Below are 27743 nucleotides of genomic sequence, written 5' to 3' on the forward strand. Positions count from 1 at the left end.
CACACACACATATATATATATATATATATATATATATATATATATATATATATATATATATATATATATATATACTGAAGGGTGGGGGGGCGATGAAGAAGTCTGGCGCCTCCGAGAATGACAGCAGACAAGAGGTGTCACCTTTCCTATTGTTGACTGCACACACGCGCGCGCGCGCACACGCGCGCACATACACACACTATTTGTATTCACAATAGAAAACGACTAAATATGAATGAACTTAACTTAAACTTGTTCTTCTCCAAGTGCAAATCGTATGGAGAGTTGCTTAACACAAATGTCCAGGCCTCTTTTTCAACACGCCGTTACCATCATTTGTTCACCACGAAGCTCGAGCCCGGCCAACCATGGAACTCACTAGAACCAATCTAAGAACAGGGCCAGGAAAGCCCCACGGCGCCACCAACCTCGAAATCAAGCACAACCCAAATAAGCAGTCCACCAACTGGAGTGCCAGCAACCAAAGAACCAAATGGAACCAAAGAAGCACGTAGAACCCAACCATCCAAAGAACAAATTGGATCCCCACCAACCATAAAACCAACTAGAACCAAAACAAAAGCCTAACTGCAACTACCTCACAATTCACTATCCAAGCCACAATGAGGAAAGAAAGATTGAGGAACCAACCAAAGAACCGAGCTGAACCCAATTGAAGAACCAATGTCAAGCCAACTGACAAATCAAGTGGAACCCAAACAAGAACCCAACCAATAAAAGCCCCAAAGACCTACTAGATAACCCGTCAACAATCCAAACAATTAGCACCTCAACAAAGAACCAAAAAGGGTACCAGAACCCACTGGCATTCAATGAACCCAAGACCAAACAAGAACCCAATCAAAGAACTGCCGACAACCAAACCTAAGAAAGAGAATGCAATCACACACGCACCCACAAAAAGCACACCAACTTTTCTCTTACCTTACAGTTATTAATTATTATGTAGTCCTGATGCATTCTGGGTGTGTGGGTGGGGTCATTTTATGGGTCTGGGTGGTCCGAGTCAGTTGAGTGGTCCCGAGGCTGTAGGCAAAAAATAAGGAAGCGCTTGAGATTAAGGCCAACTAAAAAAAAAAAGTCACTCTGCTTTTTTTTTTTTTTTTTTTTCCCCTGTGAGGAATTTTAATTGCTCTCTGGAGAGAGCGCGTGCGTGCGCGTGCGCTTATCATCGGTGTGGTTATTAATACAACAGTGAGATAAAGACGAGGCAGCACGTGCACGATGACGCTTTGCTGCAATATCACTTTTGACTCAAACTGAATTGTAGTTCAACTTGGAAACATGTACAAAAAAAAAAGAGACAAAAATAAAATAAAATTGTGATTTGGACTGATTTTGATGCACACAAGCAACTTACAGGTCTTGCAAACAAACAAACGATTATGTTAGAACAAAAAAAAAAGGCAAAAAGCACAAGAAGAAGACAAAAGGAGAAAACATGACAAAAGTAAGAACAAAATACATCGTACTTCATGCAATAAAAATAAACAGTAAAGATCAACTAGATCAACAACAGGATCAAAACAAAGCAAAAGAATAACAGCAATAATCTGAAGAAAGAAAAGGATAGAACAAGTACAACAATGAAAATAGTTGAATAACAACAACAAAAACTACAAGACAAAGAGCTGTGAGAACAACAAGAAAAAGAAAGACGACAATAAACAACAATGTCCATGAGAAAAAGACCATCAACATACACTACAATTAAAAACGATCATTAAAATAAATAAAGAAATGTGAATACAAACCATTTAAATTCAAAATCCAATCATCATAAGAAGAGGGACAAGAAGAACCACCCACAAAAACGAGAACGAGAAGACAAAACAACCACAAACAGAAGTACAAAAAACGGAGAGAAAAAAAACCCCTGCGATGAAGATTAAATCTCAAATAAAAACAAGAACAGCAAAAAACAATCAAGAAAACAAGCATAAAAAAACAAGAGCAAGAACAAAACATGAAAGAGATGAACAGCATAACTACAAAAATACTAAAAAGTAGAACAACTACAAGAAAAACAATAGAAATTTTACGAACACAAAGAAGGAAAACAACAAATACAATAACAAGAACAGCAACACAAACAAGGACAACATCAAAAAAACAACAAGAAAAAGCAGAACGAGAATGGACAAAGATTTGAAGAAAAGAAAAAGGAAAAAGACATGAAACAAAAACAACAAGAACTACAAGAAAGAAGATCACAACAAACAACATCAAAACGAGAAACAAGAGGAATTTTTAAAAGAAGAATGAAAAGTGGGTGTAAATATTTACAATCACTAAGGAGGACTAACAGGTCGCTTCCTGCATGTCCAAACACACGCACACGCACGCACACACACACACACATTGCCCTCCCGCACTTTCCCGCCTTCTTTCTGTCTTTCTGTGATTGGCCCCTCCCTTGCCCCCCCCCCCCTCCCTCTTTCCCAGTTTGGGAGCTGGCAGTGTCCCTCACACCACATCGGGTAACGTGGACTCTTCGGGCGGACTCCCTCGCACCCGAGCCCGCCATGGGGGTCTTGAGAGCGGGTCTGGGGGGTTGTTGTTGACGATGACGACGATGCTCCAGACCTCCACGCCTTTCTCCGTCAAAGACATCCTGAAAGCGGGACAGGAGTACCCCTCCGTCCACATGGTCCACTACCACAGCCCCCCGCCGCCCTCCTGCATGCTGGCCCGGGGCAGCCCCCCAGCCCCGCCGACCTTCTCGGACCCCGAGCGCACCATCTTCCTCGGGGCCCTGGACGAGGATGAGGATGAGGAGGAAGATGGCTCGGGGGATCGTGGACTGACACCAGACCGGTTCCCTGGGGGACTACAGGGACCCAAGGGGGAGGCCACCGATGGCATGGACGAGCAGGAGAGCAGTGAGTCAATTAATCAATCAATTAATTAATTAATTGTTTGAAGTGGTTTGAGAGCCACATTTGACTAGTCAGTAACGTCATACTTGAAAAAAAAATTGAAACAAGAACATAATATATGTACATTTAAAGCTTATAAACACCCCCCCCCCCCAAAAAAAAAAAACACACTCTAAAAACAGTTGGGTCAAAAGTAACCCAATTATGGATCAAAAATGGACCGATCCACTTCATGGGTTAATTTGACCCAACTTTCTGGGTTGTTGTTTTTTTTTTAGAAAAGTTACACTAAAAGACTCATTTATTGACTCAAAGTTGGGTCATATAGAGCATCAGTCCATTTTTGACCCAGCTGTTTTTAGAGTGAAACAACAACTGGGGGCTCAAGTGCAACATTTCACACATGTAGTGAGTTTGAACATTTAAAACATGCCCGTTTGTAAAGTAATTCACACCCATTAATATATATATATATATTTTTTAAAGTTTTTATTTGATTTTAAATAATCTATTGACACAAGAGTCAGCCAAGTGATAACAATGAAAAAAAAAGACTAATTAAAAAAAAAAGTATTTATAATTAATTAAAAAGTATATTGATAGTGGGATCAAGAGGTATAAAAATGTAACAATCTTTATTTTAATATTGAAATATTTCGGCATTATTCATTACTCAACTGAACTTGAATTAGTACAATTATGGGAAAATATTTTTTGACACCTGGTCCAGGCCATAAAACACAAAGACATTAAGTTGTGAGAAGTGCGCGTTTCTATTCAATGTCCAAAAAGGTTCTCGAAAAAAATGGACACTAAGACAAAAAAAAGTTGTTTTTTTAAATAACACAATAAGAATCTATATTAAAGTGCTGCTTTATTTTTTCCATCAGAAAGGATTATCTTCAGATCAGATCAATTGCAGCCTTTTTTTTTTTTTTAATTGTACAGTATGAATAGTAAACAGTGTTGCACACGTCAATATTTGTTTAATTCAAAGGATAACAAGAATATATAATACATGGAATACTAATAATATTTAAGTGGTGCACTTTTCACCAAAGAATAACGAATTTATAAAAAGTCGGTGTTGTGATTTTGTGTGTGTATTTTTTTGAAATTTTAACACATACTTGTGTATTTTCATTGTACTTTTAACACATGTTTTTTGTGTGCAAAATCTTTCATTTCAACAATGTTTTAACCACTATATATATATATATATATTTTTTTTTTTTACATATACCTTTTTACACGTATTTATGTTTTTTTTGTGTACGTATTTTATATTTTATTCATCACAATTGTGTGTGTTTTTGTTTGTTTTTTTTACTTTATGTTTTGGCCTGATTGTGTATTTTAGTGGACGTATTTTCACTGAATATTTGTTTTGAATTATTATTGTAACTCGCGATTGTGTATTTGGTCTAAGGCAAGCGACGGTTTTGTTGGTTTTTTTTGCGTGCAGAGGCTCCGTCGTCCCGGGACGAGGCCTCCTCGATGAAGCCGCGCAGCCGTCGCCGGCCCCGGGTGCTCTTCTCCCAGGCTCAGGTGCTGGAGCTGGAGCGTCGCTTCAAGCATCAGCGCTACCTGTCGGCGCCCGAGCGAGAGCACCTGGCCTCGGCCCTCAAGCTCACCTCCAACCAGGTCAAGATCTGGTTCCAGAACCGCCGCTACAAGTGCAAACGTCAGCGGCAAGACAGGAGCCTGGAGGCGGCCGGGCAGCACCACCAAGCCCCGCCGCCGCCGCCGAGGCGCGTGGCCGTGCCGGTGCTGGTCCGAGACGGGAAGCCGTGCCTCGGCCTCGGCGGTGGAGGAGGAGGAGGAGGAGGGGGCGGGGGCTCGACTCCCGGCTACCCCAGCGCCGCCGGACCGTACGGCTACGGAGGGGGCTACCCGGCCTACGCGTACGGCGCCCCCGCGTACCACCAGCAGAGCAACGGCAGCTGCCCGTACGGACCGGGGTCCGGCTCGGCAGGCTGCCCCAACGGCTTCGTCAACTTGGGAGGCTTGCAGGTGTCTTCGGCGCCGGCACACAACCACCAGGGCGGCATCCGGGCTTGGTAGGGGAAAGAAGAAGAAGAAAAATAAGAGAAAAAGAGCCGCATGATTTTGTTCGTTAACGGGAATGATGACGTCACATAATTGCGGCGGAGAGAGGACTCGCGATGGGTGCAAGTTGTTGTTTGTTGCGTTGCCGAGACTTTATTAGAAATAAATAAGAAAAAAAAGACTAAATGGCTTGGAGTCCGTTTTTTGTTTTGGGTGAGTGCAATGATTCTTTTTGCGAGTTTGCAGTTTTGTTTTCACATGCTTAAAATTGCTGAGTCAAAAATAACCCAATATTGGTCCCCCCAAAAATGGACTAAAGCGTATACGAGTCAGTTTGACCCAACTTTGGGTTGTTTGCTATCAAAGTAACACCATTTTTAGGGTTGTTTTGTACAATTTGTTTGTGTTGGATGCCGGCCCAATTTTTGATCCAGCAGTTTGAAGAGTGTGCTTTCGTGTTTTTTGTTTGTTTGATGTATATTTTTTCCCCTCTTCTTTGTTTTTCAGACTTTTTTTGTGTTTTGTTTTTGGCAAATTGCTTAATTTGTTGCGTATCTTTATTTTGTAGAAGTATATTGTTTTTATTTTTTGTACAAGTGTTGATTTATTTTTTGGGAAGATTTTGTGTGTAGCTCTATTGTTGTTTTTGTAGATTTGTTGTTTTGTTACTCATAGCAATTTTTTAGTGACCCTGTTGCTACTTTTGTTAGTATTTTATTTTTTCATTTTCAGCATCTTTGCTGTTTTCTTTGTTAGCAAAGTTTTTCCTTTTTTGTAAAACTCGTTTTTCATCCCGTTGTTTTTGTCAATACAGTTTTTTTTGTTGCTCTGTTTTAGTCATTGCTCTCCGTAGTTTTACTATTTTTCTTAAAGTATACTTTGTTTTCACTTCGTTGTTTTTTTTATTATAAAAATAAATAACCCCCCAAAACTTGGCTCAACCCTTTGTCCCGATACCAGTGTGAGTTAAAAAAAAAAAAAAAAACAGGAGCTCCAATTTGGGCTCCTCCATTGAGAAAGTGGCACCCCACAGAAAGGCGTTTAAAAAAACAAGTGAGGGGTGGGTGGGGGGGGGGTCATAATGGTGTAGTGCGGGCACATGCCCCTCAGCCCAAGACAAGACGCGCGTGCACTTTACCTTTTTGTCCACAGTGGAGGTGCGAGATGGAAGGAGGGGCAGTCCAGTGGGGGTCGTGCTCGTGAAAAAAAGGGGGCATTATTGCTACAAGTTGCACCATTTATCCCAGTGGACAGGGAAGGGAGGGGGTACAAGTGGAAATGCACGGGTCGGTTCATTATGTGGCTTTATGTGTGTGTGTGTGTGTGGAGGGGGTGCTTGTTCTTACAAGTAGCACTTCAATCTATTTAGTTCATTACAAAGGAGGAAAAAAAGCAGCTTTAATTGGGCAAGTGAGGTCATTAACATGCGACAAAAAGTTCCATTCATGAAAAGTCAAACGTTTTTAATTCCTTAATTGCGTCATGCAGGTTTGCTTTTTCACACATATAGTTAGAATTATCAAGTGTTATAACGTGACAAATTTACATTTAAGTTTTAATTTAGCGCGTTAAAACATGATGACGTTGAAAGTTCGACTTCCGGTTCAAGTCCTATTGTATCTATACATCGAAGTTGAGGTAACTACAAGGGTCTTATAAAAACAACAAGTAAAAATGAATTTTTAAAAAAATCATATTAACATACACGCACGAATGCGCGCACGTACACACACACACACACACACACACACGGACTCCGCCAGTCACCTGAACCGGAAGTGCTTCGTTTTGCTTTGCCAATGCGAAAGTTGAATTGATCACGTTTTAACGTTAATATTAATGTGAAATTTAACACGTTACAAAGTGACATTCAATTTGTTTACATTTGCATTTTTACTTTGGTTTTCTTGTTCTTTTTAGTCTATTTTATTTTCCTTTTGTTAAATTTTCCACTGTCAGTAGTTTATAAGTAGCCTATATTTTATTTTCAGTTTTGTTTCTTTTTTTGTGTGGCCTCCATTATTTTTATTCAATTTTTTGGGTCCAGATTTTCTTTTTAACTTTTTAGCATACACTCACTTCATCTTTTTAAATATGTTTTTCATCTTTTTCATTTATTGCTTTCTTTTGCAGTGCACTGACTGTTCTTTGCTTTTGTTTTTAGTCGATTTTAGCTTATCTTTTTAAAGCCTTTAAAAAAAAGTGTGTTTTTTCATATTTTTTTTCTTTCTTTCTGTATTTGTTTGGCTATATTTAGTGTAGTCTTTCAGACAAATTTTTTAATCAAGTGTATGTTCTGTTCTTTTCACGTGACTTATTTAGGTTTTTGCAGCATGACTTTTTTTTCGTAAACATTTTTTAAGAAGGAACCAAAAGCAAAACATTTTCCTTAAATGATTCCAAGAGGATGAAACAATGATGAAAACAAATTGTTGTAGCAGTCACTGATAATTATAGGCAGCAAGTTTATTAATGATGCTCATTAGTCACTTACAACCAAGTGCAGCTTAATTATTAAAACAACGCGATTAAGGGCTGATAATTAGTGCATCAATTATTGAATTGGGCGAGCTGGAAAGCGTCCAGATATTCATTGCTTTTTTTCTCTCTCCTTTAAATAACATGGCACATTATGGTTAAAAGTGAATGGCTGTTTTTTAGCACAGGTCACTTTATTAGGTACCTGCAAATTGCATTCCAATACAAAAGAAAACTTTTCCTGGTTGACTAAATCAGTTTGGGATGGGATGTGTCACTAATATTTTGACACTCCGGAGGATAAATGAAGTAACCAAGAGTAATAAAGAACTGTTTTTTATTATTATCATTATGTTATGCAAACACTTTGCAATATGTTCGAACGACAAGGCTCAGGTAAGATTGCATTAAAACGACAAACACATTTCATTTAATTTGTTGGATGACACAAAAACTATTGGGAGACTGGTTTTGCTCTGACCAACCAATCAGAGGACAGGAAAGTGATGACATCATCTCAGGACAGCACTCCGCCCCTGAGAGGTTGAATTTGAACTCTGATTGGTTCGCGAAACATTGTCATTGCAGTTTAAATGAAATCAACCAGCACAACTGATTGTGAAGGCCGCGAGCAGATTAGATTGACATGGCAACATATAGAGGCTGAAATCTGATTGGACAATATAATGGGAGCAATGCAGCTAAGAGAAACGCTATGAAATGAAGAGAATAGACTGTTGAGAATAATAAAATACAATTTCATTGAGCAGATATCAGAATTTAGGTTGTAAATGTAGGTCAGTGCCGGGAGTTCTGCTCATCGTCGTCCGCCTGCGCTTTCACGTCAGACTTCCTGACAGCGGCTCATAGATTTTAGCTCGCTTGGGAATGTTTGGGAAAAGCTTCTTCTTCTCGTCCGTGGTGGGCGAGCGTCCGGGACGGCGGCCAACAGACGCTCCCGGCCCGTCCATCAACCTTCTGTAAATATTTGGAGGCGAGTGTCCACATTTAATCGCGTAAGTGAGGCGAAAAGCATCACGTTTTCTGGGAAACAGACGAGCGGCGCTGATCCGCTAGGCTAGCCGCCCACATTCGGCCTAAAGTGACAGTGCACGGCAAAACACAAGTAAATTTTCACGCGGGGAAGTTTGTTTTGAGTTGTTTATCAAATGCAGCTGCAAAAGAAAATGAATAAAAAAAAAACACATCAGGGGTCGAGTGTAAATAAAACTCACAAAAAGTGATGCAAGATGTTAAAAAAAAAATTTTATCCAGCAGACTTTAAACACTTCATAAAGTTTAGCAAAAATCTGCAAGACAACATTTTAGTTTTTTGTAGGGTTATACTTTGTTTTTTGGGAAAGTGGGGTTATGTGAAAAACTAGAAAAGTGTTCACAGAAAAAACATATAAGCAAATTTTGTGTTAGTACGGTTACGTGACAAAATGCAAATGCAATTTTTGTGTTGGCACTATTACAAGAAAAACTACAGAAAAACAGAAGAAAACTTGTTTGCAGTTACGAGAAAAACCACAAAAGCACAATTTTGACGTGAGCAAGATATGAAAAAAAAACGCTAAAGAAAGGTTTTTTTTTGTTCGAAAGATTTTTTTAAAAAAAAATACACAACTGAGTCTTAATATTTGGCACAATGATGCAGGATTTTTTTTCAACATTGTCTTTTACCTGGTTACAAAAAACAGTCAATTTTGTTTGTTTGAAAACCAAACATGATTTTTTTTTTTTAATATATACCTAATTGTCTCATAGTTCTCAGTTTGCTGTGCTTGCCTGCAGAAAAACACATTCAAAGATAAAAAGAAAGAGGAGAAAGGAATAAAAAAGGAAAGATGATCCAACATGTTGGACTGGGAGGTCATGCATCTTCTGTCGAAGTCAGACGTATGTGACATGACAGATAAATGAGCACACACACACACACACACACACTTTGATAAATGGTTTTTGCACTTTCCATGGGGGAACACTTGTTAATGTTTCCATCCATGCCCGCAGCCTCCACTTTACGTGTAATGATTCATGCTAACGCTAACATTCATCATCGTTCTTCCAACGACTGCCACGCGCCGAACATCTTGTTTGTCTTTAAAGAAAACCAACAAAAACGCCTTGAACTGAGGCTCTGTGATTAATTTGAGTCCATTTCACTGGACAATTCTTCTTGACGACAAGATAGCTAAAATCCAATCAAGTGTTGTAAAGATAAAGTTAAAAAAAATAATATATATATATATATCTTTAATCATTTGTGACATATATTCCCAATTACCCTCATTGTACAGCACAAAATATTAGAAGCATTTGTCTTCTTTTAATTTGCTGGTGGATTACATCTCTTTGGTGCATATCGCCACCTACTGCGCAGGAGTGTGCAAAGGGACTTGGCAGTCTATGCTAGAAAACCAAGCATAATAATAATAATAATAATAATAATGCATTAGATTACAGTAAACAACTGCAGTACTGTCTGTATATCATTCCTATTAAACCTGTATCATTAAAGAAAATAGAGATCTATCTTCAGTCCCTTTTCCGTGATATATTCCATTTTCACCTCCCTTTCACTCCACTGTTGCGTTCTGTGTAATTATTGCACTTAGATAGTACATCTTCTAGAACTTGGTAAACACCAACATTGCTCTTCCCTATGGACTATATGCCACGGAGAAGGCGGGACTTCCGGGTTTTCGTTTCCGGTTTGCGATGTGTTGGTCACGTCCCAGTACTTGCGCTTCCGCCTTTGTGCCCCTCGTTTGCGCCTTCCCGTCGACGGGTGCGAGTTTTTAGTGTCTGTCTCAGTGTCCGAAGCATTTCATATAGCCCAGACGCCCTCCCGCCGATGAGTGGGAGCGTGCGGTTGGGGGGTGGAAACGGCGCTGATGTGTAAAACCCGGAAGTCCGTGCCATCTACCCCATTCATTCTTAACGTGCCACTAAGACATGAGTGACCCAAACTCAAAGCCTCTCCCTTCTCTTCAACTGACCTGAAGTAACCCTTCACGCCCCAACACCATTTAGAGAACTTCCGATTCAATTTTGGATTTGGCTTCCACTTTCCCCATTGAAACATTGTTATATGTTCATTTCCCAGCATTTTCTTCGCAATTTCGTCAACCACTTTATTGCAAACAACTTGCGTTCATTCAATCACATTTACGCTTCTTGTTCCGGTCTGTCAAGTTACGACGACAACTGCAGTGCATTATAGGACACTCCTTTACTATACTGGTTAAAAAGCTGGTAGATTACGTTTCAGAAATGTGCAGTCTTACCTGTGCATGCAGGTGACAGGTGTTTCGATCAACATGCTTTATCCGCACCTGAACCATCTTCGCTCGGAACAGCACAGGATTCTGGGTAAAGTAGTTTAAAAACCTGCAACGTGCAAAAAACAAAACGAAACAAAAAACGAATTCCGACAACAAAAACGACCTCTCTGGTAATGTCTAGTCGTATAGACAACAGCGCTCTCTGCTGAGCACACGGGAGTACTACAACAACATAAATCTAATTTACCTTCATTTCTGTGCGAATTAAACCAGACGATGGCTGACATTAAATTCAAATTATACACTCAAGTGCCACACAATATATACGTGACATTATGAATGTACATCCGAGGTTGCTGCAACTGTCAATATAGGGACTACCATTTATTTGCACGGCATAATTTTCGTTCCACTTTATCTTGTTTTTCAATTCTATTTTGAATTAAATGATAAAGGCTTTAAATTATAGAGTCCCTTACATTCAGCTCACTCATAATATGCAATTGCATATCAGTAAATTAGAAATCTGAATACGAAATTTTCATTTCAATAGTTCAGTTTAAATAGCTAACTAAATTCAAACAAATGGGAAAAGGCCAATTCCCATTTATTAAAAATATATATTTTGATTGCATCTTGGAAAAATTCCAAGACTTATGAGTCTAGTTTAAAGAAGCCCTTTGTAAATCCACTTTCTTCAAGAAGTGCTTTATGAATAGACGCAATATTCTCATTTTTTGAGATGGTAAATTAGGGAGTTTCATTAGATGTAAGCTATTTGCAGAAGAAAAAAAAACATTTGTAAAGGTGACAGAGACGAGACAGAGTGGCGGGAAAAAAAAACGAGTCATGGACAAATGCTGGCGTGTCTCAGTGGAGCACCAAGAGAAGACCCTGCTTCTGCGAGGAGCTGCCTTTTGCGACTTTATTCACAAGCAAAAAAAAAAAAAAAAAAAAAATTAAGAGCTCAAGTCGCTTTCTTATTTCACACATACTTTTTTGTTGTTGTTCTCTTTGGTTTTCAAAGCAGAACAAAACCTTCCCTGCCTGCGCACAGCCCAGGAGAAGAGAAGACAATATAGAAACTGTCTGTATGACCTCCATAAGGAGCAGTAACGTTTGTGCGTTTGGCTGTGTGGCAGCTGACTGAAGGCAAGCGTGACGTCTGGAGTTATATTTGGACGTAAGCAAGAGATGCTAATTACATTTATTAGCTAATTTAGTTTAAAACGTCAAAGTGATGATTCTTAACTCATCTGGTTGATGCAAAATTGTGTGTGCACGGGTGAATATGTATTTTAGGCGACACCGAAACGTCTCAATAATCAAAACTGAACAGGAAGCCGGCCATTTTGGCTCAAAGCACCATTTTGGCCAATTTCCCATTTGGGAATACTGGACCCAAATGAGATCCAATGGAAATGGTAGTTTACAAAGTATTTTTACTTTGAATGCAGACAGAACATGGTGTCAACGTTGAATTATTTTTTTTCAAGGATTTTCCAGAAAGTTAAAAAAAAGCCCAAACTGTTTCATTTCGCAAAGTACGAAGGGCCCATGCTAGAAATGCAGGAAGAAGCCATTTTGGCAGATTCCAGAATTCTTAGTCGGGATGTTTTTTGTAAATTCTTAATCATCCAGATCATTGCAATCTGCAAAAGATAAATCAAGGGAACCGGACTCTTGTTGATGGACAAAATATCATTTTTAAAGGCCTTTTCAGCTCAGATTCAACTTTTGCGGATTCCTAACGGAAAGCAGGCATTATCGACAGATGGCCGATACTAAATAGTACGGGTGTGGTATTGTTGATGGAATTTAACAGTGACATCAATAAAACGGGCCAAATTCAAGCTAGTAGTAGCTTGTTTGCTATCACTATTTATGTAGTAAGACTAAATGGTCAGTATATTAGCATGGAGCACTTAAGTCAAATATATTCTCTCATCTGAATATTATTATTTTTTGACAGCTTGCACGTCGAGTGTTTTGAGAGGATTCACACAACTCAAGTTTGTCGCCATCTGCTGGCCAACGGAAGGAGACCTTTTCCATTGAAACATCCTCGCGCTTCTCGACCGGCTCATTTGTCGGCATCGCCGCGCAGGCGCCTGTCGTGCTGCCGCTTGGTGATGACGTATTTGAAGAATTCGTAGACGGACCAACTGATGGCGGTGGAGGGCATCTGGTAAATGACGCGGGCCTGCACGCCTTTGAAGAAGGCCGCCGCGCCGCCCGTGCGATACACCGTCCGAAAGGCCTCGGCCAGCCCGGAGATGCGGCGCGCGGCCGGCGAGCCGCCCACGTCGGCCTGCAGCACGTGCGCGACCGCCACCTCCTGCGTGTTGAGCAGCGTCTTGCAGACGTCGAGCGGCGTGGTGACGGCGGCGGCCAGCGCGCCGGCCAGCGCGCCCGACAGCACGTGCGAGGTGGGGTGGTAGTGTCTGTGCGGGTTGAGCGCCTCCTGCAGGTACTCGTAAGTCATGAAGTGGAGCGCCTGAAAGGGTACGTTCATTGTCAACTGCGTGGTGTAGCTGCGGTAGAAGGCCGCCGGACCTTCCTGGCGCAACATGCTGCCCACGCAGTCCAGCACGCCGCGGTATGGCGAGCCGAACATCTGGATGCGCTGTTTCACCACTGTGGGACAACGACAAAAATGTGTCAGTTAAAGAGGAAGACGACCCCTAAACTGCATTAGTAGCGTCAAAAGCCATTTTCATCAAAATCAGAAGGCGGCCATTTTGCCACATGACATCACAGTTGCTCAGGTCTCAGGTAACAACCAATCACTGCTCAGCTTCAGAAGACAGGTGAGCTGTGATTGGTCGTGGCCTGAGCAACTGTGATGTCATCTTCAGTCGACTGCAAGTGGAAAAATGGCCGCCTTCTGAGATGGATAAAAACGGCTGGATTTTGCTTCATAACTCATATTCCACAAATGTAATATTAATCATGTTTAGACTAGCGAGGTCACATATAACATATTATTGTCAAGAAATGTTTAAGGTTGACTTCTCCTTTAAATCAGCAAATACTTGATTTTGATGAATTGATTAATGATATTTTTTTTTAAATGGCAGATTCCGATATTTGGCAATTTTCGATACCTGAATAACCAGCCAATGATTAAAAAATAATAATAATATATTTTTTTAAACAAATATATATTTTTTCCCTTTTGATTGTTTTTTTTTGCAGACACAAAAAACAGAAAGGAAGATAAAGGAAAAAATTAAAACTTGGCCCAAAGAAAAAATATAATAATATTTCAAAAACAAAAACTACTGTTCCCAAAATAAAACTGCTCTTTTAACTGTAGTTGAAGTTTCAAGTCCAACAAAAATTAAATATGGTTCTCAGATCTTCAGAAAATAATCCTCCTTATGATTCAATCCACAGGTCAGATACAGAGATATAAGGTTGAAAATAATCTTAGGCCATTTTGTCTTTGACGGTGTGTGGTCAGAAATCCAATTTACAAAAAACAAAACAAAAAACAAAAAAAACAAACATTTATTAATTTTTTTTAAATTGATTTGTTGGATTAAAAAAAAAAAAAGGAGAGCAATGATGATGTCAAATCGAATGAACAATACGGAGCTCTCCTGTAAAAAAGAAAAAAAGAAAGAAAAAAAAAGAAGAAAAAAAAGAAAGAAAAAAAAGAAATCCAATTTACAAGCAAACATTTTTCGAACACAAACATTTTAAATTTAGTAGTAGTAGTAATTTAGTAGTTTCTTATGATATTTGTGGGTAACAGCAGAGTCAACAAGTCCAAGACTTTTTTTTGTGTTAACAATTACAGGCAGAACATTTGACCATTTCATAAATTAACTCATTCACTGCCATTGACGGCTTTCGACGTCAAAAATTCATTTGAACTATTTCTATTATTTTAACAGAGAGAGTGAAAACCTAGATTTTTTTATTGTACATTTAGAACAGATATAAAGTTTGTAATTAATCATGAGTTAACTAGTAAAGTCATGCAATTAATTACAATTAAAAATTTTAATCGCCTGAGGCGATAATTATTTTAAATTGTAATTAATCACATGACTTCAATAATAAACTCACGATCACAATCTGTTCTAAATGTTCACATTTTTTTTTTTTTAGGTTTTCATACTCTTATTAACTTAAGTGGAAAAAGTGGAAAACGAATGAATTTTTGACGTCAAAAGCAGTCAATGGCAGTGAATGAGTTAATATTATTTAGAAAAGGCCTAATATGAGCGGAGTGCGAGGAAGAAAAAATGTTAACCCTTTGGACTTCCCTGCGTGCACGTTTACCTTCAGCTGGGTTCATCATGGCGTCATGGATGACGGTGGCCATGCAGCCTGCCACTCCTACACAAAAACACACGTAAAAAAATAAAATAAAATAAAAATCACACACTGGAACGAGACACACACACAAACGCTCGCTAACCGTTAGCAAAGTGGCTATTGGCGCCGGGGTGGATGGCGCTGCTCAGCGTGAACTTGATGCGCTCGTAACAGGCGAAGTAGAGCGCGTGGGCGGGGCCGGCGCCCACCGCCAGCACGTTGACGCCGCGGATTGGCCGCCAGATGCCCTCCGTGCGCACGATCTGCCGCAGGGCGTCCATCACGTTGCGGTAGCGCGCGTTTGGCTCGGGCCGCAAGCTCTGCATGCGAGTCTGGCGGGAGAAGAAGACAATTTGGACCAATCAAGATCAATGCATTCACAAACCAGTTGAAAAATGTCGGATAATGCGGTGACGCCCGCCACAAGCCGCGTCCAATAGGAGATGAGCTGGCGGAGTGATTTCAGAGTGCTAACAGCGACCGAGAAGCCATCAGGAGAAAAACAGCCGAGTACTTCCTGGTAGGCTTCTACACTTCTAAATATGGGCAAGCATGCGCCAGGGTGGTGTCGTCCTTGCGTGCTGCCTCACGGCAAACAACAAGGAAACTAAGTGCAGTGTGAAAAGACTTTGGCGGTGACTACCTAATAAGCCCTGGAGGTGGCGGTAAAAGTCAACGGTGAAAACTACAAAAATGAAGCTTTCGACAAACTATTTAGTGGTTGGAACTTTAACTCATTAACTGCCATAAATTCATAGATTTTTTTTATTATAAAAAATTAGAGGTGACAGGCAATTATTTTTTAAATTGTAATTAATCATATGACTTCACTAGTTAACTCACGATTAATCGCAATTTTATATCTGTTCTAAATGTACAATGAAGCAAATTCTAGGTTTTCATACTCGTTAACAAAAGTGGGAATACTCTAAAAAAAAGAAGAAGAAAAGATTATAAAAAATTTGGGGCGTCAGGTGATTAAAATTTTAATCGTAATTAATCGCATGACTTTACTAGTTAACTCACTATTAATCACTAATTTTATATCTGTTTTAAATGTACAATAAAAAAATCTAGCTTTTCATACTCTTGTTCACAAAAGAGGAAGAAAAAAAAAAGTTAAACTAATAGAAATAGTTCAAAGGTATTTTTGACGTTCTCAGCCGTCAATGGCAGTGAATGAGTTAAAAGGTATTGATCATTATTTGAATTAATAACAATGATAGCAAACATATTGAAGATGAAAAAGCTGATCATGACGGACAGACCGCGCTTCATTGACAGTATTTAGATACCAGGCGTTGGTCAACAGTGGACTTTTGTTCATGTTATGGGAGATGACGCAACAATCAAATGTTCTCAATGTGGCCACAGGTAAACGTCCTGGATGTCGCTGTGGAAATTCCCACTCTCTACTTGTGGGGAAAAGTAGGAGGCCTTAGGCGGAATGTGTCAAGTCATCCTGAGTTTGCTCCACATATCCACCTTTTTTTTTTTTTTTAAACAATGCCGCCAACTGCAGCAACACTGTGGTCTCGACAGGCTGTGAGGGTCTCTGGATAGAATAAAAGATGACGTTTTTATAGTTCCGCAACAAGGAAATGAGTTTTACGACTTTCCCAGCAACACAGTGGACAAGAAGCATATGAACAAATCAACAGGTCAAATGACACATGAGTTTGTTTACTAAGTGGTGCCACGGCCAGTCGGAAGGACACGCAACGACGCCGCGGCGCGCTTTTGTGAACGACACGCACAACCCAACAGTCTTGAATTGTAACTTTAACAATGAGGAAGTTTGCAGAAGCATTCTTCAGGTCGGAAAGTCGGGTTGATGACTCAGCGACGAAGAGAGGAAGCTTTCCATCAAACATTCCGGTGACTTCCCGGAGCTAAAGGACAATTTAACCGCAGTAATCTTCACTTCCTTGTAAGGTTCCGGACAAAACATCACAGCAACCAGTTGGGTTTTTTGACAATTGTAACTGCTGATTGCGATGGCAATTTGTGATGTACAAACAAACCCTCTCAATTTGTATTTTATTTTGTGGACTTCATCGTTTTGTATTCAGGACCTCATAGAAGTCAATAATCAGCTACTATAGTGGATGTACTATAAGTGTCGAGCAACTAATTACAACACACTCACTTATTTATTTTTTATTGTACTACATACATGTTATCTTCTTGATGTGCTAATTTGTCCTTTTGCGTCAGTTTTTAGAGTCGACAAACTCTTGGTTATCCATTGATGCGGTGTGTAAAACATTAAGCTCATGTCACAATTCTGAGACAGTTCAATTGTGCAAGTATATGAAAAGATTGAACAAAAATTCTGACCCGATTCTTGACAAGTTTAACTATGCCAGGTGTTAAAAAGAAGCAATAAACTTGACTTAAGGTCGTCGGGTTTGTGGAGCGTCAATTAAACTTTAACCGAAAAGATAACGTTTATCACTGGTTGTCGGACATTGTAAAAAGGTGTTTTCAATGTTATCTTCTTCCAAGTCCAGACAAATACACGTCATATATATGAAAAGTTCGTGGTTACATAAGCTTGAACGTCATTGCACTATTCGCAAGTTCACATTGACATGACTTCATCCATACATCTTCTTCTCACCAAACACTTACAATTGACACTAATAGATACGGCCCGATGGAGCTATCGTCACACATGCCTACATTTGCATTTAAAAAGAAAACAAAGTTTAAGTGCGTCATGAAACAACCGAAAATAAAGTTGAGTTAGAACGTGTCCGATAATGGATGCGAGCAGGTCCACTTCAGCAGAGGCAGTCAAACAGGCTACGCATCAAGCAATTGGCGCCTTTATCTGCTGGATTTTACCCGAAAATGCGATTTTTTTTTTTTTTAAATTCTACATAATAAATGTCAAAATGCAAATCCAATGTTGCCCGCAGCACGTCGTTTCCCCATAGCTAACAGCTAGTTAGCCGACCTCTCGGACAACAAGGTTACTTGCAAGCCTGTTAGCTTGTAGCCAGTCGAGCTCAGGGTCACGTCGCGGCCTACCTGCTTTACGCAACGCGCCTTTTGGTTAAATTAGACTCGACATTCGTCATAAAATGTTCACAAGTTATGGAAATTGTGCAATTAGTGTGACGCAATACCTTCACACAGTCAATGGGGTACATGAGGCAATGCTCCATAATTCCAGCCACGGCTCCGGCCAGCATGTGTGTGCCGGTGGTGGCTCCCTGGGGCAGCCCCTCATAGTCCACGTCTGCCTCGGTCGAGCACTGCGCGGTTGCTCGGTGCAACACCGGGGAAAAGTCCTGCTCTCCGGACACCCTCGCGGGTAAAACCCCGACGAATCCTCCCGTGGTGCCCAGCAGCCTGCCGCCCAGCCATTGAACGCCTGCTCCGGTTGCAACCCCTGCAACCCGGTTGTCGACGCCCGGCGTGTCTAGCGACGTGCGCTGGGACACGAAGCCACCCGCTTCCATTTAGATGGCGGACTTAAAAAGTAATCCGCCAGCCTCACCCTACTGGCACCACCGCCGCCGGACAGTCACTACTTGGCGGGTCGCTCATCGGGTAGCTGTCCGCGGAGCCTCCAGGAAACGTTAGCGAAGGTTGGGCGGGACATTAGTGGTAACGTCTCATAATATCTAGCAGGTTATTGGATGACACGGCAGCCAATCACGTACAGCGTGTTTCATTGGTCAGTGCGTACTTTAAGAAAGGCGGGCACTTACGATGTGCCACCTCGAATGAACGTATTACATTAGTTTGTGAACTCAATTAACTGATTAAATTTGACGCCTGTTTTTGCAATCGTAATGTTGTGTATAAAATAAATACCCAATATATTATAAAAAATAACATACGAATTTTGACGTTCGTCGGATTTGTATCGTAACGATGTACAAGACTCCTACGGCACCTGAATGCAGCTCTCAAACTCAGCCACGCTCTCTGACGTAATTACGTAGTGCCGACCGGAAGTAGGACCTTCGGATTCTTTTACGGACGGTTCTCGTTGTCGCCTTCGATTATTATTCTATCGTTTCCCTCGAATAATTCATATTTTGTTCTCATTGTCTGTCGAAGCAACAACAAGTGTCGGGCTGTGTCGTCACGGCCGAGGAGCAGTTTCTTACGGTAGGTTTAAATGACGTCATACATCACCATATGGATTGCTTTGGCTTTTTAATGCTAAAATAAACCACTGGACGTTCAGCTCAGATGGAGCATCTTTGGGCGATTTATTATGTCTTGTTATAGAACTAGAAATAAAAAAGCTAGGTGAGTAATGTAAACTGGAGGTAGTAATATTTTACAGCGTGTTGAACAACCTAGAAGCTGTTGGAAAAAGCACAATGGTGATTGTGTGTGAATTAATATGTAATCTCGTGATCCTTTGTGGCCCATACAGTGTCACATTGACTGACAGAATAATACACTATCTACTCAAACTTATTAACTAACCATTAAGACTACTGAAGCTAACCACTTAACTTCTGTAACTGACGAAACTACCAGCTTGAAATAACCAACTAAATATTCAGCTTAACTAATTACTACCGTAGCTTGCCACCTACTGTAACTGCTACTGACTGACAAAGTAAATATTCAACTAACCCATTAACAAGAACTGTTCTGTGTATTGAAATGTTTTCAACACAGGTCAGAGTTGTGTGCGAGAGCTTCAGCGACCATGAGGTGACGACTGTGCGCTTCAACAAGCCCGCATGGTGGACATATGGCACGGTAACGCACCTCGCATCGCCTGTCAGCGTGTGTTGACTTTTATGGCTGTGCGTTAAGACCTTCTCACCACAACGTCACACATACTTCTGTGTGGCAATAGCTGTAGCCCCCCTCAAAGGTCCATAAGTGTGTGTTACGTGTGTGTCCAGGATCACGTTGTGGTTCCTGCCGGCGTCCTGGTACTGCGGCGTGGCCCCCAGGCAGAAGCTACTTTTGCTCCTGCTGGCCGCCTCGGTCCTGCTGCTCCTGGGCACCCACCAGAGGCTCTTGCGGAGCCCCCGCAGACCACATGGGACTCGCTTCAGCAAGTGAGTGGATGCATGTTCATCTGTAGACCATTTGGCTCATGCAGGGCTTGTCCTTGGTGTAAGGAAACACAAATGCTTGTGATAAGTTATCAGAAAACAAGTGCAGGTGTTTTTCTTCACACGGTTCCTGCCTTAAAGGTACAGTAGCGTCCATTTGATGACTGACCCTTTGGCTGCCTCCAGGTACCTCTCCAGCGCCGAGTCCATGGAGGCCACCAACGTGCAGGACGCCGGTCTCAACTATGGCGTGGTGGTGGACTGTGGCAGCAGCGGTTCTCGCGTCTTCGTGTACTACTGGCCCCCCCACAACGGAAACCCCCATACGCTGCTCGATATCCGGCAGATGAGGGACCTTGACCGTCAGCCTGTGGTCAAGAAGATTAAACCGGGTCAGTACAAAAAACAACTATAATAAACCCTGGAGATTTTTTCTCTCCAGGTATATATTGTGAATGTGATTGATTGTGTTGACTTTTAGGTATCTCCTCACTGGCGGCATCTCCGACTAGTGCCAGTGACTACCTGCATCCTCTGCTCAGCTTCGCTGCTAACCACGTGCCCCAGAACAAACACAAGGAGACGCCGCTATACATCCTCTGCACAGCCGGCATGAGGCTCCTGCCAGACAGGTATCCTGTTTTAAACACTCGCATAGTTATCGCCAACTACTTTAACCAATAAGACACTTACAGTATGTAACCAACCAACCAACTGATTGCTGTAACTAAATAGTGCAACTACTCTTAATTAATAACTATTACGCCATCTACTGTAACTAACTACTTACTGTAAATACAAATGTCTAATATTTACTTTATCACTTTGTATGCATCTCTGGTTGTTTATAAAGTGCTCTATAAGTAAAGTTGAATTGAGAACTGTATTTAATATACGACTAACTCATTGACTAGTGCAACCAACTAACTACTTTCACTAATGAAGTAACTAACTGCAAAACTGCGGTAAATATGCAACTACCGTAAGTAACCAACACAAATTAACTGCTAACTCTGTAACATCTTGATAACTAGCAAGCTAACTAATGAAGTAACTCGTTAATGGACTACCAACCCTTATAACTTCTCTAACGACAGACTGCTGTAACTATTGTAAGAATCCAACCAATACATTAATTAATTGACAACACGGTAACTCACTACAAACATGCTCTGAACCTTTTAACTAACACGATAAGGTAGTTACTAGAACAGTACTAGTTACCAGTCAATCTACTAATCAAACTATTGCAACTGATTAATAAACTAACATCTTTGTAACCAACTGATGTAATTAAGTAATATGACCACTAGCTTGATGACTAGCAAACGGGCTGAGGAGCGTGTTAACTGGCAAGATAAGAGATAACTTAAAAATAACTTACCCATCCAAGAATTGTATCCAAATGAGGATTGTTTTGGTTTTTTTTGGAAGCCATTGTAGGCCTCAGGCAGCCATTTAGTAATCAATGGGTTCCAGGCGTGTTTTGAATTGGTTTTCGTGCAGCCAACAGGCGGCCATCTTGGACGACCTGGTAAAGGACATTCCGCTTGACATCGACTTCCTGTTTTCCCGCTCACATGCGGAAGTCATCTCCGGGAAGCAGGAAGGTGAGCCAATACTTATTCTGGAGGATTTATTTTTTGGGGTGAACATATCCTGTATTCTTTGCATCTTATTTGCCTTTTTCTGCGATTCACTAAGTTGCCACAAGATGGCACCAAAACAGTGCTTTGCTGCCATCTCATGGCATTTCAGAAAGAGCACAAATGCAGCTATTTGAATATTGGATAGTTTACAGTCACTTTTTTTTTTTTTTTTTACATAGTAGTGAACAGGCATGGAAGCACTAAGGTGTTTTTTGTTTGTTCAAAGGCGTTTACGCATGGATCGGCATAAACTTTGTGTTGGGCCGCTTTGACCACGCTGATGACGGTGAGGAGGCCACACAAGCCGCCACCAACGCACATTTTAAAACTTAAAAACTAACCCTGGTGTTCTATTGCGCGGCACAGAGGACGCCACTGTGGAGGTGACCACCGGCTCGCAGAACCAGCGGCCGATCAGTCGCCGCCGCACGGTGGGCATCATGGACATGGGCGGAGCTTCGCTCCAGATTGCTTACGAGGTGCCCGGCGCCATCAGCTTCAGCTCGCCGCAAGAGGTCAGAGTGACACCTCTGACGATTACTGACTAACTTACAAGTTAGTGTAACAAACCTACAAACTAGCTAAACACTGCAACCAATGAACTAATTTAACTAGGTACTGTAGCCAACTAACTTACTGCTGACATGACAAAACAAAAAATACAGTAACTAACCAATGACTGCACTCAACTAATCTAACTTACTGTTAGACTACTAATTACTTTGCCTACTGTAACCAATTAACAACTTCAATTACTGTCAAAGTGAAGCAATTAACTAGCTACTGTCACTGACTAAATAGCCAATTTAAAATAACTATGGTAACTAACCAACTACTTTAGCTACCGTAACCAATTAACTGCTTACTGTTGCTAATCCTCTACCAAACTACTGTAAGTACTGCAACAATTAAACAACAAACTAGCAAAAATAATGACTAAGTGAAGCAACATCTGTATGACTGAATAAGAAATGTAAAATAAATAACTGACTACTATCATGAATATACTAAAGCAACACATGCTATGCTAATGAGGGAAGATGGCTAACGCCGCTCTGGTGCTTCAGGAGGAGGCGGGCAAGAGCGTCCTGGCCGAGTTCAACCTGGGCTGCGACGTGGAGCACACGGAGCACGTGTACCGCGTCTACGTCACCACCTTCCTGGGCTTCGGCGGCAACATGGCCCGACAGCGCTACGACCAGCGCGTCATCAACAGAACGCTGGACAACAACAGGTACGATGTCAGGCCACAAAAATTTTTTTGTAAGTAACTTTATTGGTATCACAAAAATCTGATTTCAATTGTTATTTTACAAATCATTCCAAACTAAATTTGCTTGTAGGGGATTTATTTTATTCCAATCAAGCTTTGAAATGGTCATTTCTACACTAGACTAAATAGAGAAAGTAAAGAGTAAAAAAAAAAAGTATTTATTTTGTCCAATCAGATTTCAGCCCTATGCATTGCCATGCACTCGACCCAAGGCTTCACAATCAGTCAAATCTGACCAGTTAATAGAACCATCATCATTTTTACGTCCTCCGATCGGTTGGTCAGACGTTGAGCGAAAGCTGCCACCTGTAGCGAGCGGCACCCGTAACGGGCGCTTGTATGTGCTCGGCGGTTCAGGTTCCCGAACACTCTGACGGGCCTGAGCGAGGACAAACCCTACCTGGACCCCTGCCTGCCCCTCGCCTTGTCGCACACACTGGTCCGAGACAACCGCACCGTACACCTGAGAGGTCAGGGAGACTGGGCCCGCTGCCTGGAGGCCATCCAACCCTTCCTGGGCCTCCGCAATGGCAGCATGGCGGCAGCAGGGGGCGCCTACCAGGTAAGACGCGTTACCTACTACAGGCAAGGCGGAGAACTGATGCAGAAACATATATTGTGATCATGTATTAGATATTTTTATGATCCAGTATGAATAATTATTCCCGTTTTTTAGGCGCCCATCAACTTTAGTAACAGCGAGTTCTACGGATTCTCCGAGTTTTACTACTGCATGGAGGACGTACTGCGCATGGGTGGACAGTACGACAGTGACAAATACTCAAGAGCCGCCAGGGTAACGACACACTTTGATTTAGAAGAAAGAAAGAAAAAAATGTGTTCTTTACTATTTTTCTGGTGTCTTTGTGACGCCGATGTAGGACTTCTGCGCCACCAAGTGGTCAACACTGAAACAACGTCTGGACAATAAGCTCTTCTCCCAGCAGGCCGACATCGACAGACTCAAGTACTTTCTTTTTTTTCCCTCCTCTTACCTGGTTAAGGAACCGCGGTAAAGACGGCTGAGCTCTTCCTCCGTCATGGTCCGTAGGTATCAGTGCTTCAAGTCGGCGTGGATGTTCCAGGTTCTGCACGCCGGCTTCCGCTTCCCCAGCGACTACCGCAGCCTGAGGACGGCGCAGCTGGTCTATGACAAGGAAGTGCAGTGGACGCTGGGAGCCATCTTGTACAAAACGCGATTCCTGCCACTCAGGTGCGCAACACACTTGGTAACCATCAGAGGAAATCTCGAGGAGGAAGTTCATCCTTGGAGGGGAAAACTGACAAATTCAGCTTAAATGGCTGTCCATATTCAAAATGGCAGAAGTTTTTTTTGTGTGTGGATCTACTCACGATAGAAATGTCTATAAATGTCATGTTTCTAAATAACAGATTTCGGGGGCTGAATGTTCACAAAAAAAAAACTTGAGGCCAAACCAAATATTTAAAACAAATTTTTTTTTGTCAAAATTCTCCAAAATTTTGTGTCACTCATCTGTTTAGCAAATGTCGCTGAAATTCAGTCGACAAAATCGTTACGAATTTGTCTTCAGTGAGCTTTTAGTAAAAATGGCCAAAGATTTGGAGCGCTACTGAGCCAAAACTTCAAACCAAAATGACAGACCTCCAGTGTCTTTTTGAGACTTTTTTTTTTTTTTTGGTGGGTCGACTCGTGATAGACATGGTTGACGGTGCTAAGTGAAACTGGCTTTTTGATGGCTGAAATTCACATCATTTATGACTTCAAGGTATTTTGACTGCAAATGCAAATTGAGCCTTAAATGGCTATCAAATTTCATGTAGCCTAAACCCTAAAAAAAAAAAATTCTGAGGGGCACTACCAAACTAATTTTGGCAAATTGACGCCAAAATGGGTCCTGCGTCTTTCAGGGCAGGGAATCCTGAGACTTTTTTTTTTGTGGGCCTCCTGGTGATAGACATCCCTACCAAATTTTATGTTGTTCAGTGAAACTGGCTTTAAGGGCTGAATTTTCAAAACATTCAAAAGGTCCCCCAAAAAGAAGCTAAATTGGCAGACTTCTTGAGTCTTTTTTTTTTTTTGTGGGTCTATTCTTAATGGATACGTCTACCAAAATGTATTGTTGCTCAGTGAACTGGTGTCTGGCAGAATTTTTCACGAACCGCACAATGTCATGTTTAGGGATCTCCAGCAGGAGGCGCTGCGCCAGAGCCACCCCAGCTGGCTGCGTTCTTCCTTTGTTTACAACCACCACCTGTTCTCGCTGTGCCTGCTGGTGGTGGTGTTGGCCATTTTGCTGTACATCCTGCGCCTGAGACGCATCCACCAGCGAGAGCAGCGGCAGGCCGACACGCTGGACATGCTCTGGGCCGACGAAGGAGAGGTGCTCATACCCTGAGAAGCGTTCCAAAGGCATTTTTATAGAGTGGGACTACATAGGTTAGGAGATCAAAATCCCCGTATAGTGATGAGGGACTTCCCTTATCACCATATAAGGAAGTCCCGATCTGGCGATCACTCGGATTATAATTCCGGCTTCCCCCCCCACCCCCCCGCACATGATGACATCATTGTCCTGTCCTACTTGAATGATTCCCTCGTCGACACTTTCGTCGTAGGGGTGGGCAGACTGTGGCGAGATCTCCAACTTTGCTATTCATTCACACTATAATTGGTTCATGTGCATGCGTTGGTTCACTTCTTTAATATCATTCATTTTCGGAACATTGGGAAAAAAAATATACAATATACGTGCATGATGACTTTCCGTACACGCTTGTAATTGGTTAATTGATATAGGTAAAAAAATCAACAATTTGACACATTCTGTGAAATAATTCATTAATTATTCAAATACTGATATTAAATTTTTTAATCATTCTTTATTGTATTGACCTGGTTAACTAATATTTCACACACTTAACTTTTAAAACGAATTGGTTGATTATGACATTAAAAATTTCAAATGTATTACCATAATATTTTCTATGTAGCAATTTTTAAAATTCGTTTACATCCCCAAATAATTGGTGAATCAATTTATTATGAATAAATACATTCAAGTCAAAGGAACAACTTTGCATATTTTAAAAAATGTATTCTATTAACTCATTCACTGCCATTGACGGCTATAGACGTCAAAAATTAATTTGAACTATTTCTTTTAGTTTCAACAAGAGTATGAAAACCTAGAAAACATTTATTGTACATTTAGAACAGATATAAAATGTGTGTTTAATCTTGAGTTTAAATAATTAACTCTTTGACTGCCAAAAACGTTAAATAGCGTTTAGTAAAATCCTATGGAGGAGTGCCAAAGACGTTAAAAGACGTTTGTTTCAAAACAGAGGTGAAACTAACCATTTTCTATTGTGGATTACTGAAAAACGGAATAAGGTAGAAACAAACTTTTTTTTTCTGATGAAAGATGAGAGTCCAATCCTTTTTTGGTAGTATGTGTGTTTCCATAGTCCAAACACATAATTTTCTATGGACCTTGAAAGATCAGTCAAAATGCTTAAAATCGGCTGGCACCCACGGCATCCCTTTTCTGAAAACGTCTGGCAGTCAAAGAGTTAAATAACTGTTTGGTTTCAATCACATGCTTAATAATAGTGAATTATTTTATCATTGAAATAGACATTGTTACATATTTGACAAATTTTATCAATTTTTATTTAATTATAATTTAGCTCTAAATGAAATTAAAAAGTGATAACGTATTATCTTGTTGAAAACAAACTATTTTGCGTTAGCCCAATAGCTTAGCTCTCTAAATTAAATTCAACAAATCACAAGTCCAGTTGCCTCGTTCAATATTTGCAGATGACCTTGATGGAAATATATATTTTTTGCATTTAGCCAAGACATTTTTCATTGATGTGACAGCTAATAGGGATTAGGCAATTATGCTAATAAGCTAACAATATCCAACTTTTTCCCCTCTCTGTCTCTCTCCCCAATGAAGCTGGCCCACGTGTCTGTTTTCCAGAAGAACCGTTTAGTTTGCCCATCCCCCGCTTTGTCGTTCCCTCGAGGACAGGTGATGACATCTTAGGTCAAAATTGTTTTTGATCCAAACTGCTGTGAACTCTTATCGGGCGCCTGGACAAGCATTGTTCCTTTTCTACATTCCTTTTTGTTTTGTTGTCAAAGTGAAGCAGAAAAATGATTTGTCCAACCTGTCGACGTGGGCAAGGTGCAATAGTGAGCAGATATGATCCAAATGTGAACACAAATGATTCCATGCCAATAAAACGAGTTATTTTAATAACCTCTGAGTCTCCTTCAAATGGAATTATCATAAAAATGTTCTCAAATATAAATATTTATCAAAAAAAGTGTAACAAAATTAAGATTGGAATTATGCAAATATTTTTGCCAGAATTTAAAATATGCTCATAATAAATGTTTTAGAAAGTATGAAAAATAGAAAAACATGAATCATACAAATAATTATAATTTAGATAACATGCTCATAGTAATTTTAATTTCTTGTTTTTTTTTAATAAAAAATGAAATAAATTAGTAATTTTCCCCAAAAATTATTTTCATATTTCATAGAAATTTTTATTTTCATATTTCATTTTTCATATTTTTTTTCTCAAACTATAATTTACATTATACGCTTTCATTTTGCATTTTTTATCTATCTATGGATTTTATGAACTCAATTTAACAAGTACATACAATTATAAGAATTTAAACATCTAGTTCATATGCTTAAATATTTTTATATTTTTTTTTTTACATG

General features: G+C 40.5%; 3 protein-coding genes and 1 long non-coding RNA gene across 5 annotated transcripts; 2 read left to right on the forward strand and 2 right to left on the reverse strand.

Moving 5' to 3' along the window:
* The first annotated feature begins 2476 nt into the window (after window positions 1-2476).
* Window positions 2477-5194, forward strand: LOC144054660 (homeobox protein Nkx-2.3-like). The gene is made up of 2 exons (XM_077569848.1): window positions 2477-2903; window positions 4366-5194. Exons 1-2 carry the CDS (start codon window positions 2588-2590, stop codon window positions 4962-4964), a joined length of 915 nt encoding a protein of 304 aa, XP_077425974.1. The 5' UTR covers window positions 2477-2587; the 3' UTR covers window positions 4965-5194.
* LOC144054662 (uncharacterized) lies at window positions 3794-10768 on the reverse strand. The gene is made up of 3 exons (XR_013294691.1): window positions 10721-10768; window positions 6088-6145; window positions 3794-4956 (listed from the first exon to the last, which is right to left on the reverse strand). It is a non-coding gene; the product is annotated as an uncharacterized LOC144054662 (long non-coding RNA).
* Window positions 10769-11578: 810 nt separating this feature from the next.
* On the reverse strand, window positions 11579-18664 carry LOC144054657 (mitoferrin-2-like). Its single transcript, XM_077569844.1, has 4 exons — window positions 18181-18664; window positions 15150-15378; window positions 15011-15067; window positions 11579-13354 (listed from the first exon to the last, which is right to left on the reverse strand). Exons 1-4 carry the CDS (start codon window positions 18514-18516, stop codon window positions 12801-12803), a joined length of 1176 nt encoding a protein of 391 aa, XP_077425970.1. The 5' UTR covers window positions 18517-18664; the 3' UTR covers window positions 11579-12800.
* A 153-nt stretch (window positions 18665-18817) lies between these two features.
* LOC144054654 (ectonucleoside triphosphate diphosphohydrolase 7-like) lies at window positions 18818-27263 on the forward strand. Of its 2 annotated transcripts, XM_077569836.1 has the most exons (15): window positions 18818-19174; window positions 19700-19783; window positions 19933-20091; window positions 20275-20480; window positions 20570-20720; window positions 21595-21698; window positions 21964-22023; window positions 22104-22252; window positions 22805-22971; window positions 23368-23572; window positions 23687-23806; window positions 23892-23977; window positions 24062-24223; window positions 25172-25373; window positions 26958-27263. In XM_077569836.1, exons 2-15 carry the CDS (start codon window positions 19776-19778, stop codon window positions 27045-27047), a joined length of 1869 nt encoding a protein of 622 aa, XP_077425962.1. In that variant the 5' UTR covers window positions 18818-19174; window positions 19700-19775; the 3' UTR covers window positions 27048-27263. The 2 variants fall into 2 exon arrangements, with proteins under 2 accessions (XP_077425962.1, XP_077425963.1); XM_077569837.1 differs by having other exon boundaries at window positions 18819-19174; window positions 25172-27263.
* Window positions 27264-27743: the final 480 nt, after the last annotated feature.

Source organism: Vanacampus margaritifer, chromosome 7 (genome assembly GCF_051991255.1).
Source record: "Vanacampus margaritifer isolate UIUO_Vmar chromosome 7, RoL_Vmar_1.0, whole genome shotgun sequence".
NCBI lineage: Eukaryota > Metazoa > Chordata > Actinopteri > Syngnathiformes > Syngnathidae > Vanacampus > Vanacampus margaritifer.